This window comes from Vespa mandarinia, chromosome 1 (genome assembly GCF_050613455.1).
Source record: "Vespa mandarinia isolate Hongniang chromosome 1, ASM5061345v1, whole genome shotgun sequence".
NCBI classification, from domain to species: Eukaryota; Metazoa; Arthropoda; class Insecta; order Hymenoptera; family Vespidae; genus Vespa; species Vespa mandarinia.
In genome coordinates, this window is record NC_140810.1 from 12,120,591 (window position 1) to 12,135,289 (window position 14,699).

A 14,699-nucleotide genomic window follows, 5' to 3' on the forward strand; every position below is an offset into this window, starting at 1 on the left:
CAAAATTAGTTCTTTTTACATTTATTATGGAGTTATAACACTGGGCCTTATATAGTGAAAAAAAATAATCGAAAAGAAAAACCAATAACGTTCATTAAGGATTAATTAGTACTTATGGTTCACTGAAAATCACGGAAGTGAGGATGTGTCTTTATCGAGTAGATTTTATATCGATAAGCAATGATCTAGGAAACTATAATGAATTGATAAACTTCAATTGTTAGATCCCGAACAAAGAAAAAATATAACCACAAGAGGAATTTGAACATTTATTCCCCCTTGAGTAATTAATCAATTAATGAATAATTGATTAATTGAATTAAAAGCAAGAAAAATTCGGAAATAAGAAGAGGATCTCTTCATAAACGATAAGTCGTGATAAGTGATAGACAAGTAGACACCGGAATTACTTCGGAAATTACAGGAGAATTCGGAAGACAGATTGAAAAATAGAGGAAGTGAAAAGGATGATTTTCAAGAAAGATATTTCTGCAACATCAAACCTTACTGGAGTGGTTGTTGTTATTGGAAACACATACAAAATGCGGTTTTTAGGAATATCCCAATTCGTTCGATACTCATCCACATTAACTGATCTTCTAGCATATTTCTAAAAAAGTATGCAACTGCTAACTCAAGACTCTAAACTGCTAGGCATTAACAAAGTCGATTACCAAAAGTCGATTATTTCGTAGATATCAATTCCACAAGACTATTATAATTTAATGATGAAACGTGGAAAGCGTCCAACGTACTTTCGCCACACGAATCGATCTTTCCAAGTCTATTTACCACAATATGACGTACTTCAGTTCTATCTCTCTCCCTTACTTTTCTATTTTTTTCCTCCATTTCATGAGAAAATCTGTTTTATCAACAATGAGCAACATAGCGGGGCATTCAAATTTAGAGATGCAATTTGTTTTCGCGAAAGCATCGTTTTCGTTCCTCATAAATCGAAAATGTTAATGAGGCTCAGATGCCTCCATTATCATACGCGTAAAATCCCACAGGGCGTTAGATTCATTCTGCGATCAGATAACGCCAACGTTCCGTTCAGCGTTCTCATCCTTGATGATACATAATTTAAAAAACAAATCTATTTAAAAACTGACCATCAGCTCCGAGCCAGTATAATTTTAAAAATTTCGATCACATCTTTGATTTTCGATGGAATAAACAATTAATATCTCAAGTTAGTGAAAAAATTGGATCATTTCATTGAATAACGAAATACCTGCTCATCTCTAGAATTTAAATCCTATACAAAACAAATCAACAATGATATCGTTTGTAAGAATAATTTAATTTCGAATTAAAATTTAATTATAAAGAGATATTTACATAGATATGTACACATCCTCTAACTAGGTAAAAAACACGGATCTCATATTGAAAAGATGATTCTTTTAGCGAGAGAATATGCTCGGTTTCGACTGATTTAACCACTTCCAGTACCAACGCCGAGATTAAACGGAACGTAAATGAGGATGCGCGGACTACAAGCACTGCGATTCGTGCATTTTTTAATCAGGACTCAGCCCGATTAAGCGCAATCTGACGGCCATTCTGATCACCCATCAGCATTGTTCCGCCGTAGGCGCTTACGCAGCACGTTGCGAAATCATTGTCTCGACCAAATAGAGAGAAGCGCTACCACATCGATTCGCAAAATCGCTCTTCTGTGAACTACCGTTGATTTTCCGAAATACGTTCGCTTTTCCTGTTGCCTACATAATATATGATCATCGTTCGTTATGTTTAAGAGATGTTAATCTCTTTCATTTTATTGATATAGATTTGCTGATTATCTTAAGATGGCAATTTAATCTTTAAAGTTTCTTAGAGTTCGAACTTAACTTACTTTTGGTAATTTAGAGTTTTGCGAAAAGAACTATATAACCTTAATGTATCACACTCACTCTATTGTTTTCTCACCCTTTTTCAGATTTAAACAACACAAGATTACTTCACAGTTCTGAACTATCCGAGAAGCTTCAGCAGAACTCAGGTAGCTTCTTTCGATCCTTTGTTATACTTTTTTTGGTACACGCAATACAAGACGATGGGGCTTTCAAGAATCGCATGAAAGTGTTCATTACCGCAAGCAAAATGAGTGATCCGCTAATTAATATAACAAAATTCACTAGAAAACCAAAAACGACGATAATAACGTAAGAATACTTTTAACTGGTTTTATTTTATCAACAAGTGACCTATGTCTCATTCTCTTTTTAATCATCCTTCGTCTTCTCTTTCTTCTTCATCCTTTCTCTTTTTTAAACGAGAAAGAAGAGAGAGAGAGAGAGAGAGAGAGAGAGAGAGAGAGAGAGAAAGAGAAACCAGAATAATAGAATTTTAATACAACGCATATTATTTCTTTATAAAGCACTATAATATATTCCCTTCTGCTATCAAGAAAGCTTTAGTATATCTATCTGTCTGTCTGTGTATTTGTTTCTTACTCTCCTCTCTCCCTCTCTTCTCTTCTCTCCACCCATTCCTTTAGCAATTTGCATTAGCTGAGCAAATTACGCAAAATTTATGTGGACTTGGATATAACATGAGCCCCATGAACTACCGGTTAGTATGTATTCGTGGTGTACTTTCCTAGACAATACTTACATTCCTTATATACTTATATGCTATCGTGGACAGCTAATGTTCGCAATTATATTTCTCTGTTTCTCGCCAGCTCAGTTTCTGTCTTATGATATTATCCTCACGGAATCATATCTCCGATTTTCCTCTTGAATATTCTTTTCTTCTGATCTTTTCCTTTTGAATATACAGATAGAAGAGTCATATTTGCCAAAAACAACAACTCATCTTTACTACAATTAGTTTGAATTTTTGAAAATAATGATGCATAATATCTTACTTTTTATTTGTTCATGTAAAAAAAAATTTATAATATAAACGCATACATTTTCTATTTAATTCATTTAATTTTGTTATCCAATATATTTCCTTCTGAATCCTTGTATAATCATATAGAAATAAATTTCAGTTTAAATTGTTTTAAGATAATCAAAATTGCAATATACACTTTTACAAAATTTTTCACACACACACACACAATCCTACCCTCTAGTTCTTTTTTTCTCTTCCGCTTTCAATTCTTTCTCTCTGGTAAAGTAATAATTTTGCGCAATGCAACGGGCCACACCATATGTAATACGTAGACGAATGCAATATTTATCTATCAGTTTGATCAATTAGCTCGCAGCGTGATCTTTCAATTATACCGAAACGAGAGAGTCGGGTCGAACATGGAAAATTAATTACTCTCACGATACACATTTAACGTTGGATTCGTGCACAAGAAAGCGTGTGGAACAGTGGTGAGAAAGTAATAGAGATTCAACAATTTTTTTCATACCAACCGTGTTCCGAACGAACGATTACGGGTAGCCGATGCATCGTTCGTCTTCCTTCTATAGAATGTTCCTGATCCAACTTGAATACATTGTAGACACATTTACATACACATACACCGCTCTTTTATCTCAACCCATTCCATATTTCTCTATCTTATCGCACGACCTTAAGTGATCGTTAGTCGTGGCAAGCTAATGATCCCCTAATTAGTGCGTAATAGGATACGAGAAACAAGAGTGTTGCAACTCGTACGAATCAACGTGCTGCTCTTAACGATCCCATCTTATTTGCGATTAGGTATTATCTTTCTATTTCCGTTCTATTAAGTCGCCATGCATACGTACTTTTACTTTAGAGCTATATTAAAAGATAAGATCCAACTTTCAATACATTGCAAATCGTTGAAATCGTTCGAGGATGCAGGTCGATGTAGAGATAGATTGTTAGAAACTTTATAACAGATGCTCCAGTTGTAAATTACGTCTCTTCGCTTGTCCAATATTTTCGAGGTGAAAAGATATATACATAAAGAGTAGTTGAGTATTGATGAGTTTTAACGATAATTTTAATTCGTACGCGAGAGATTTTCCTTTGTGACCGGTTATCAAAGTCATTGAATTCATGATAAACAAAATTATTGATACTTTTCAATTAAATGATTATCGGATAATAATGTCATGAACTGACCTTTTTTCCGTCTAGCTCGTGATTACCCTGCGCCAGCACTTTGTCTACACTTGCAGGATCTGCAAACGTGATGAATCCGAAACCTCTGTAACAAAAAAGATGAAAATGTTATCTTCAAGATTACAAAATGTATATTTTAATATTACTGTGAGTTATCGATATCGCGGACAATTTATGAGGATAATAAATAAAATATAATTAATGCAAGATATTAAAAACAATTAAAAAATTATATATATTTTTTGATAAAGTGAAATAATTGGAAGAGAAAAACAATTACGCTTCAACGTTTGCGAGTAAAGTGATTTGTCAGGACAAAATTGCAAGTAAATAAAACTAAATTGTGGAGAATGGATAATTTCAACAGTGACTCTATCAACAATGTGACGTGTCGGTTTTTATAATTCTACTCAAATTTTCTTTTTCCATGCTCAATGATATTCTTGTTGTTGGAAAGCAACGATAACGTATCCTTTAGGCTAGAGATAGGCAACTTCTCTTTCTAATGTCACATAGTCTCCAGTATCAATCAATTTGTTTCCCATTACTAATCTAAGATCATTAATTATCACTCTAGGCAAATATCCATAAATAGACAGAAACAAAAGCTGTATATCTAACTAGACGCGGCAAGGACAAGTGACAGAAATCATCTTCTCCTACTTTACTGGAACAAGGAAGCAGAGGTGCGATTTTTGAAAAAATGTTATTTTTTTTGCAAAAATCATGTCTAAAAATGATTAATTTTCAAGAATAATATTTTAAGGTATGTAACAGCCGATCTTGAAAACCGAAAACGATAATCTCGTTAAAAGAATTTTTATCTTTCGAATGAGATCTTGGTTGCCAAAATTGAACAAAAGTTATGACCATGAAAATTCATAGCATAAATCTTTGTAAACATAAGAAGAGAAACCTTTAAATACTTGAGACACACTTTGTATTTTTCTTTTTTTTTTGTTCAATTAATCAATCTAAGGCTTCGTCTTCGTTGAGTGTTGATCACGAAGACAAAATCGCGTGACCAATAAATACGATAGAAAACAAACAAAGCACATTCTATGGAATCCAAATTCGATGCGATAATGATATGTTTGTTCGTCACAATGTTGAAATACGACACGTTGATGTGACAAAGATATTATTACAGAGATCTATGCAAAGTCATTCTGATTCACACCGATATTACACTAATCATATTGTCGGAAACTCGAGCATTACAAATATCATACTAACAGAATAACGGTTATATATATATATATATCTTTTTCCTTCAAAACGAAGAAACTAAATTGTGTCCTTCGCTCCCATGATTTCCACTGAGGATTTATGGTAATGTGCTGTGAAGTAGATCGTCATTTTATTATTTACGTCTATATAGACAGTTTTGTCACTATGTGCATTATCGCTTCCGAGGCAAAAAATTCGATAGAGATCAGTAACTATGGCAGAGTACGAAAGATACTAGTAGTATCGGGAAGTATACGGAAGTAAGTAGTATCGGCCGTATATGGACACGCTTTTTATTGTCGAATGACATTCGACCAAAATGAGACCTAATACGAGTTGCTGGGATAAGTATATCTTATACGTACATTTATAAGGTATTTCTTTCCGTTATTCGTTGTGAATTTATCTCGCCTTTGTTATAAAGCTAAATATATATATATATATTTTGTCACTTTCATTATTAGCATACAATTTCTTTCTAACAACATCTTAGTTCTTTGAAAACTAACACACATGATATTCGTGCAGGTTCCATTTCAAATTTATGGAGAACGAGATAGGAAAATGCAAGACTCAACGGGTATATAAGACTATTTCTGGTAACATAGTGGCCCTTTTTCATATCCGGTGCAGTGGAATTCGCGTGTGCATACAGATTCGCGCTCGCGCAAACGAATGTTTCCCTACAGCGAGATAAGTCGAGCGAATCGAGTACGATGAAGGTGGTGGGAGAATTTGAGGAGATGAAGAAGGAGAAGTAGGAGGACCAAAGTCGCAGCGCTTAAGTGAAACAAATATCGGTCGGCAAACGGGTCCATAAATTTAACGCAGGACAGCGTGTATACAGATATATTAAAAGACAGTTTGCGGAGCAAGGAAAGGAGGCAAGTACATATATGTGCATTTATGTAGATGTGTATGTATTTGAATGTGTATGAGAGTATTCAGCGTTGCAGGCCGATAGAGTGGCGGCACAACGAAGAACGAGCGCAAAGCGGTTTGCATTTTTCATGCCAGGGCTGCCTCGGCAGTTATTGAAAATATTTACATGTTATTTATGGGGCACACATGCTTTAGGAAACGAACATGCCAATCCCGCCTCTCGGACCTTTCTTTCTTGCTATCGGCTTCTATTTGCCGTTTTCCTTTTTTCTTTCTCACTTTTTCCTCGTCTTACGTCCTCCATCTCCTTCTTCTTCAGTTTTTCTTTCTTTTCCTCTCTTTTTTCTCTCATCACAAGAAATATTCACTCGTTCGCGCTCGACAATCGCTTGGAGTATTCAATGAAATATTTTCTCCCATGCTCTAGTCTTTAAATCTTTGTTCGAATCACTATGATGTACATCTATCATCGTAGAAAGATAGAAAGACGATCAGAAAAGAAAGAAAGTAGAGAAAGAAAGCAGGAATAAAATTTGTGGAATTTATTAGTCACTCCTAGATAGTTTTGTTCCTTCTAATATTCCGTGATTTTAATTTGGGCAATTTGTCCCCAACGCTTACTAAAGCGAACAATATAGTAAGCACTTTCACAAAATTTGATGCAATATTTCTATAAGCATAAGAAAAAGCGCAATTAAGTATTTGCACGCGACGATCTAAACTAAAATTTGTTTCGGTGTCAGGGAAGTTTTTACAGCCAAATGACCGGTAAGATATGTATAAGACGTTTAACCGCTACTGGTCGATAAAGTATTAATTGACTCCCAGCAGACGTCAATACGTACGGTTACCTTAATGAAGAGAATGGATAATTCGATTTACTGATAGAAATTCTTATTGGTAAAGCTAGAGGCGGATATGGTAGGATCATATAAAAGAGCTCTAGATAGATATTTAGTAAAAATAAACAAAATATGTATATTTCGTTGAAATCAGTAACTATAACATCTGTTCTGTAATATAAATTCTCACCAACTATTCGCTAACATGTGAATAGTTTGCTATAACAAAAATAATAACTAACGATCATTATGCAACGATATTCATAATATTGATAATTTTATCATCATAAAAGACACGGATTATCTCCGAGTCTTTCTGCTTACGCTCGCGTTATCATTAGCAATTAATCGCTAAGCAGATGTTACAATATAGATATTATAGAGAACTCGTCGTGCTCTACATAAACTTATGCATCGGATTGATAGGATTATACGGATACAATGTTTACTAAGAAAAAGTATCGAGTCTATCTTTGTCGTAACATCTTCGCATTCACATTAGTCGAATGGTCCGATGAAATGCGTTGGAGAGACACGCATAATAGCATGTTAATACTCGGTTAGTTTGTGACACGTAAGAATTCAAAGAAGGTCACTTTTATTCAACAAGCTAGTACTTTACTCTCGTGCTAAGTTATATGACTTTATCTATGTATATCTGGTCGCTATGTAGGTGGCATTCTCAATTTGTAATGATAACACAAGGAGTGACGGCAAAGCATCTCTTAGCGAACTGGGCAACTTTCCTGTGCTCAATACAACTGTGAAACAGAATATCGTTGAATTGGAAGATATGAAGTTACTAAATTGGATTATATGCAATATGACGTCACGATTCGAATATGATAATTATATAAACAAAAAAGTACAATAAATATAATCTATTGTGACAGATGACATGGTTCATCGATGGTTATTTCGGCCACGGATTGTTGGTCTAATTCGACTTATGATATGTGATGTTTATGGAACGCCTGAAAAAACATTCACTTTAGCGTTTAAAGAAATACTTGGGAATCTAAAGGAACACTGATACTTTTTGGAAGAAATTTGGATTCCTTCGTTTTCGGAATAAATGGGATTCAATATTTTTAAAGAGGAATATTTTTCTTGAAGAAAAGATGATTGAAGGAAATTCAATAAATGGGGCAATGAGGATTCAGTTAATATAGAAAAATGTTAATCGAAATAGAATGATTTGAGGAGTAACGAAAGGCAATGATCGCTCAGATGTATGATGACTTATTACATGCTCTTGGCACTCGGATCTTACTTCTGGTACCACATGGCTCAACGGGAAAAGTCTTTTATCAGGCTTTAGATCAAATAAATTAATAATAATAACTTACGTAATGTTATTATCATGTAATTTTTTGTCTTCCAAAAATATCAAGAGTAAAATTAAACTAGTCAAAAAATATAATAAGAAACCAAAAGTATTGAGAAATTTAAGTTTGAAAAAATTGGGTCTTAATACTCAATATAAATACATATGAAAATATGAAAAGTATAAATTGAATATAAATGTTCATACACTAATATACTACCTTGTATATGAACAACATAATTAGTCTGTATATTAATCCAATCAACACAAGAATTTGTAGACTTTAAAAACAAAGTCACAGCTCAGTTAGGCACATGGAAAATGGAATATTATGATTACCATCACTTGCCATGTTTGTGCTTAATCTAGAATAGTTCACATATTAATACAATTTCGGAGGATTCAAGTACTTCATTTTAAAGAATAATTTAAGTGCTACTTAAAAACTTAATTTAAATTAGGCTACCTCATCTGCTCAGTAAAGATAAATAAACAAAAATCTTCAGTTACAAAAACTTTGACAGTTGCGAAGACAAATTTTATCTTTTACCTTTGCCATCGTTCACAAAACTAAATCGCTGTTCTATTGGGAGACTAGAGTACTACTTTTAAAAGTGGTATAGTATAGCTATACCACTTACATAGTATCAGTATATCAAAAGTTATAGTAATTTCCATATTACCATCTTCTTCTCTGCAAAAGAAAAAAGAAAGTTTTTACAGGAAGATACAGTTATTTGAGATTTCAAGTAATTTCCTCTGAACTGCCATACAGATAATCTTTTTTAAAATATTTAAAGGTTAAATCTACTATTCTAAGAATTTTAAAAAGAAATCTATGAAAGAACACATGAAAAGAATAATCATTTTCGATTATTTCGAATTCTACTAAGATCAATCATTGGTCACAGTTCGAAATATTATATACATTCAAAGCTAAACATAACTCATATGTGTACGAAGAGATCAATAAATTTATTAAAAATAAAAGATAGTACAATAGGTATTATAGAGGAACCATCGTCTTTAACGTTTTACATCTTTTACACCGTTTACACCTTTTCTCTCGTTTGTCACAATGCTGTTTTTTCTTTTTCCATCCCCCATCATTGGCGATGACTCATCTTACATTCTCATGCTTTCTATTACACAAATATACACAACTGAACACTTTATTTTTCAATATTTGTAAAACGTAATATTTATAAACATTTGTAGATACCACATATATTTAAGTGTTCATTTAGTGCTTCAACATTCTAGCTATATAAACAGCAGTCATTACATACTCAATAACTCAATAAATATTTTTGAATGTTTAATCAGCGATTTCATTCTATAAAATAGTGTTAAAGTGTTTCCTAATAAATAAATGTAATTAGAATCCGTAATATTATAATCATCTCACGTTAATCCATTTAGAATAATACAATTCCCAATTCATTAATATAATAAATAGGCGAAAGTATAATAGCCTAACAGTGTGCTGTATCGCGATAATCGTATCTCTGATATAATACATGTATAATAAATTTTTTAAATCGTTTACGATTTCAACTCTTTGTAAATATGAATTTGGCGAATATGAAGCTTTTTGTTACGAATCTTGAAATAAAAATAAAATCTATGACAAAAAGAAGATATAATATCGAAATTAATCTCAATTCCATCTCTCTTCATCGATAATCTTCGAATAGAACTTTAAAGATGCGTCGTTTATTGTCATTGAATTCATTACTTTGTATTCGAGTTACATATCTACATGATATTACGAAGATATTATCTGATTATTATTAGACGTTGTGGTATATCTTTCATTGTTACAAGTTGTGATCCTCAAAAGATATAGATACATAAACCGTGATGATTAAAAGCTATGAAAGCTGAAAGAAATGTATGTAATCGTTGGATAATTTGTGTTCAGTTGTAAAACCAAAAGCATTATATAAAACGATAATCAAAAGAGGTATTAGAGGTAAAAGAGGATATAATTCTTTCGATATTAGCGCATATAGAAGTTAAAATAAAATATGTTTGGGATAAGAGAGATTAGAAATGAAGTCAAAGAAAAGAAAGACAAACGAATCAATGCTAATCAATTTTTATTTTTAGAATAATCTTTCTGAATTCTTTCCGATACGATTTTATGACTTATAAATTTATCAACTTGTAATTACGACAGATAGTAATTTTTGTATCTGTGAAAAGTAAACTAATCTTCATGAGCAACGTTACGATCCTGTGTACATGTGGAATTTTGAAATTGCTTGCTCGGTCAGTATACAACTTCGTTGAGATTCGGTGCCACCTAGCAACATCCATATAACAATTGCGACAAATGAACACTCGCTGAATCAGCAGTCGTTCAATCAACATTAAAACACTTAAATGGTAAAACACGAAATATCATGAAGAATTGTAGGTATGGCAATAGATAGAAGTATTTGCATATAAAGGAACCATTATAGCAAGCGAGCTATTTTCATACATTTTTTAACATTTTTACATTTATGATGTCATTTAAGATAAACTCCTATCATATTGCAATCTCGAATTTATAAAAGTTAAAAAGCATAAAGTAATAAGAGTTTTGACGAATCTGCCTGACGAAAGAAAGAGTTTATCAATTTCATCGATATTATCGGCTAAGATTAATTAGAGCTCGGGGAGCAATTGGAATTCGGAAGCCATTAGACGAGGAGAGATCGAAATCGAGCGAGAAGCCACTCTGCGAATGGTTACAGCGTTTTACGGGAAAGATAAGACTCGGAAGCGCTTTGAAATGAAGTTTGCTCGTTAAGTACAAGTTGACTATAAGTTCCTTACGTAACGGTGCTTTTCTTACATAACCCGATCGTCGCAAATGAAAGGTTTTTAGGCACGGTTGTGACTTTCTAGATTTTTCCTTTTACTTTAATGGAAAAACTCACAGAAAATCACAAACACTCGACTTTACTAGCTTTATGTGAAATATTTAAAAGGAATTTTTGTTTGTGAAATTATTACCTATGAATTTTAATGTGCAACTCGAAGGACGTTGAAGCGAAACGAAGCATTTTAATAAATGAATAAGTATTAATATTACATTTTTAAAGTACCATTATATATATATATATATATATATATATATATATATGTATTATATACTTTTTCTTTCTTAAAGGTTTCAAAAGAAATATTAGAAAATACGACGACGTCCCCTTTTAAAGAAATATTCGAAGTTCGAATCGTAGCGTGACCGCTTTTCGCTACATTTTCGATTTTAAATTTAAGATTTTTATACAAGAGTAGTATACGGATCTATCGTTCCAGGTTACGCGCGTTCCTTACCGAGGCACTTGTCACGCAACCATTGTACGTGAATAATCTATAAAAGGCTGAGTAGAAAGATGGTAGCTGACGTGTCCCTTGTCTACTTGAGCACGACTTCTACGATCCTCTACTTTTCATCCCTTATCTCTATCTCTCTCGCTCTTTTTCTCAGACACCCTTCCGGCCTGAACCACCCTCAGGCGCAGCCTCTCTCATGTTTCTCACTGAGCCGACCCAGTCACGAAGGAGTCTCACATAAGGCTGACATGGTGCATTTGTTTGTCACGCCCTCTTCACTCATAGTAGAAGAGTGCTCTTCCGGTTTACGTAGGATCATCCAGGATACGTGCGAGGACGTGCTAGAAGTCATCGATGCCCGTGAAAATTAATCGCTTGTTGAAAAGAAAAAAAGAAAAAAGAAAGAGAGAAACATATAAGGGTGGATTCATTACGATCATGTAGCACAAAAGGGCAAGATTCAAAAAAGGGTAAGAAAAAAAGAAAAAAGACAAAGAAAGAAGAAAGACGAAAGACAATTAAAAGGAGCTTTGTTCGTCGACGCTCGAGGTCGGAAAAGAGAGCAGAGCCACGGAAGCCACATAACGTTGTATCGCGCCAAAAGGCTCTGCCTCGAGCTCGCCATCGAGGGAATTTACCGCGAAACAAGGGAGAAAGGATAAGTTTGGGCTGCGCGTTCGAGCTAGCGAGGATAGCGAGGAGGAAAGAAGCAAGGAAAGAGACAAGGAGGAGAATAGTGGAAAAGGGGATTGTAAGGAGATTAGAAAAGAGGCGAGTGTATTAGGAGTATTTATGTAGGCGGTCTCATTGCGCGCGAACTTACTGTAAGTCCCAGCAGTTACTTAACTCGACAATTTCTGCTATTGCAGTGCCGTCGATAGCATGCGCTCACAGTAGCAGTATACCTACTCGATGAGGGCTCGTTCTTTGTTTCGCTTTACCTTGGACCCGAAGCTACTTATAGACATACTTTGAGTCAGTAGAACGAGTCTCCGTAGCTTCCACGTACCATCTACCCTTTTACTGTGCTATCACCGTTTTAGATACCGATCTTATTCTCTCTCTCTCTCTCTCTCCCTCTCTCTCTCTCTCTCTCTTTCTCACTCTTTCTCTCTCTCGCACTCTCTCTCTCTCTTTCTCACTCTCTCTCTCTCTCTCTCGCTCTCTCTCTTTCTTTCTCACTCTCTCTCTCTCTCTCTTTTCATCTAATGCTCGCATTACATCTCTCTTTCTCAAGATTTCATCCTACTTCATCCTTTCCTCTGCCAACAAACTATACTGTAACTGCTCTTTAATCAAACGCCTTAATCCGCTTTCCCTCTGTCTCTCTCCCTTTCTCTCTATCTTTCCATTCAATTTACCAATTGTCTCTGCTCTAAAACTCGCGCAATGCTTTTGACTCTCCCCTATCTCTTTTTAACGAAAGTATAATCAATCGACTTTCACGCATTGGGTTTTTCAATTCGGAAAGAATTGAAATACTCTTACTTATAGAGTATCCATAAGAGATATAGAAATACACTAAGGCATATCCAGTTTGAAATTGCAAAAGTCATTGTTACGAGAGTGATCATTCGAATGAGAACATCTATTACGCATCTACGCGCATTCAAAGGAAGTTTCATAGATTATGGAGATTTTATATGTCTATGGGGTCTATGACATAGTACTTTTATTTGTATTTTTTAATGCATATGTCAAATATCTACACACATTCATACGCATCCGTACGTAGATATACGAACGAAATATAACACGTTATGGATCGAAGATTTGATCGTATATATCGATAACTCGAATCAAGGATGAAATATAAATTCGTCAGGTATATTTCTCACAGCATCTAAATTCAATTATTTTAACAGCTGATTCTCTCGTTACGAAAGTTGTGTATAAGTATAAGAAATCAGTAATTCTCTTTCAGCTAATAGAATTAGTCTTAACTTGCGAAGTTAAAATTTTAATGTCATATTAATCAATATGCTTAATAGTTAATGGTAAATGTGGTGAAAAGCAAAGTCTACTAAGAATGAAAATTGCGATAATTTCATTTTACACCCACGTATTTTCGTACGTTTCTGCTATGAAAACATTCGTCGCAGAACTCGTTTTAATTCGGCCAAGAGCCTGCAAAAAATCTGTATTGCGTGCATAACATTTGCATGATTGCATACATATGTTCGTATTATCATTCAGAACGCGAAACGAGTCGTGAGTGCGGGTCTCTCTCTCTCTCTCTCTCTCTCTCTCTCTCTGTTTCTCTCTTGCTCTGTCTCGCCAGAAAATCGAATCAAAGGAAAAGAAAAAAAAGACGGAAGAACTCGTATACAGTGCAAAGGACGCACAGTTACAGCAGGTATTTTGAATGAAATTAGCGGAAACCATAAGAGCGCGTAACAGCGAGCGGCTTTACGTCCTATTTCGTGAAACTTGTATATACATTGCCTATACTTTTATCCTTTTTCTCTGACTCCTTTTTCTTCTTTTCTTCCTCCCTTCTTCCCTTTCTCTCTCTCTCTCTGTCTCTCTCTCTCTCTCTCTCTCTCTCTCTTTCTCTATCCCTTTTTTCTCGCTGTCTCTTTCACCTTAATGACCAGCTGAATATTTATAAAGCCGATGTCGTCTAGGTGGCCGGTAGTAGGGCCATGAAAGCCACTGCGCCCCATGGAGTTTCATTGTAATTGCCCTGTTCTTCTTGACTTTTCCTTGAAACGGGATTCCGTTGAATTGCATTATGCAAATCGCAATCTCTCTAAGTCACCTCGTCGTCCGCCCACTTCGCAACGAGGAGGAGGATGACGACGACGGCAACGACCAAGACTCACTTTGTCGTATCACGCAACTCGAGAAAGTCTGGTCAAATCAGGAAATGGGAAAAACGAGAGAAAAATCTGACTGATTCGTCTTACCGCTCTTTTTATTTTTTCTTTTCTTCTTTCCTAACTTCCTGTCTTTTCGTCCGACCTTTCTAATGATAAGAATCTGCAATTATTATGTCGCCAAATGTGTTTTTCACGAGA

The 14,699-nt window shown here is 34.5% G+C and overlaps 1 protein-coding gene across 7 annotated transcripts in view; it reads right to left on the reverse strand.

Annotated features, from left to right (window-relative positions):
* Positions 1–14,699, reverse strand: part of Rbp6 (RNA-binding protein 6) — a 598,400-nt gene that overhangs the window by 253,014 nt on the left and 330,687 nt on the right. For all 7 annotated transcript variants that reach the window (XM_085663103.1, XM_035875510.2, XM_035875511.2 and 4 more), the window contains one exon: positions 4,069–4,153. In XM_085663103.1, the coding sequence (XP_085519229.1) occupies positions 4,069–4,153 (85 nt within the window). The remainder of the gene's footprint in view (positions 1–4,068; positions 4,154–14,699) is intronic.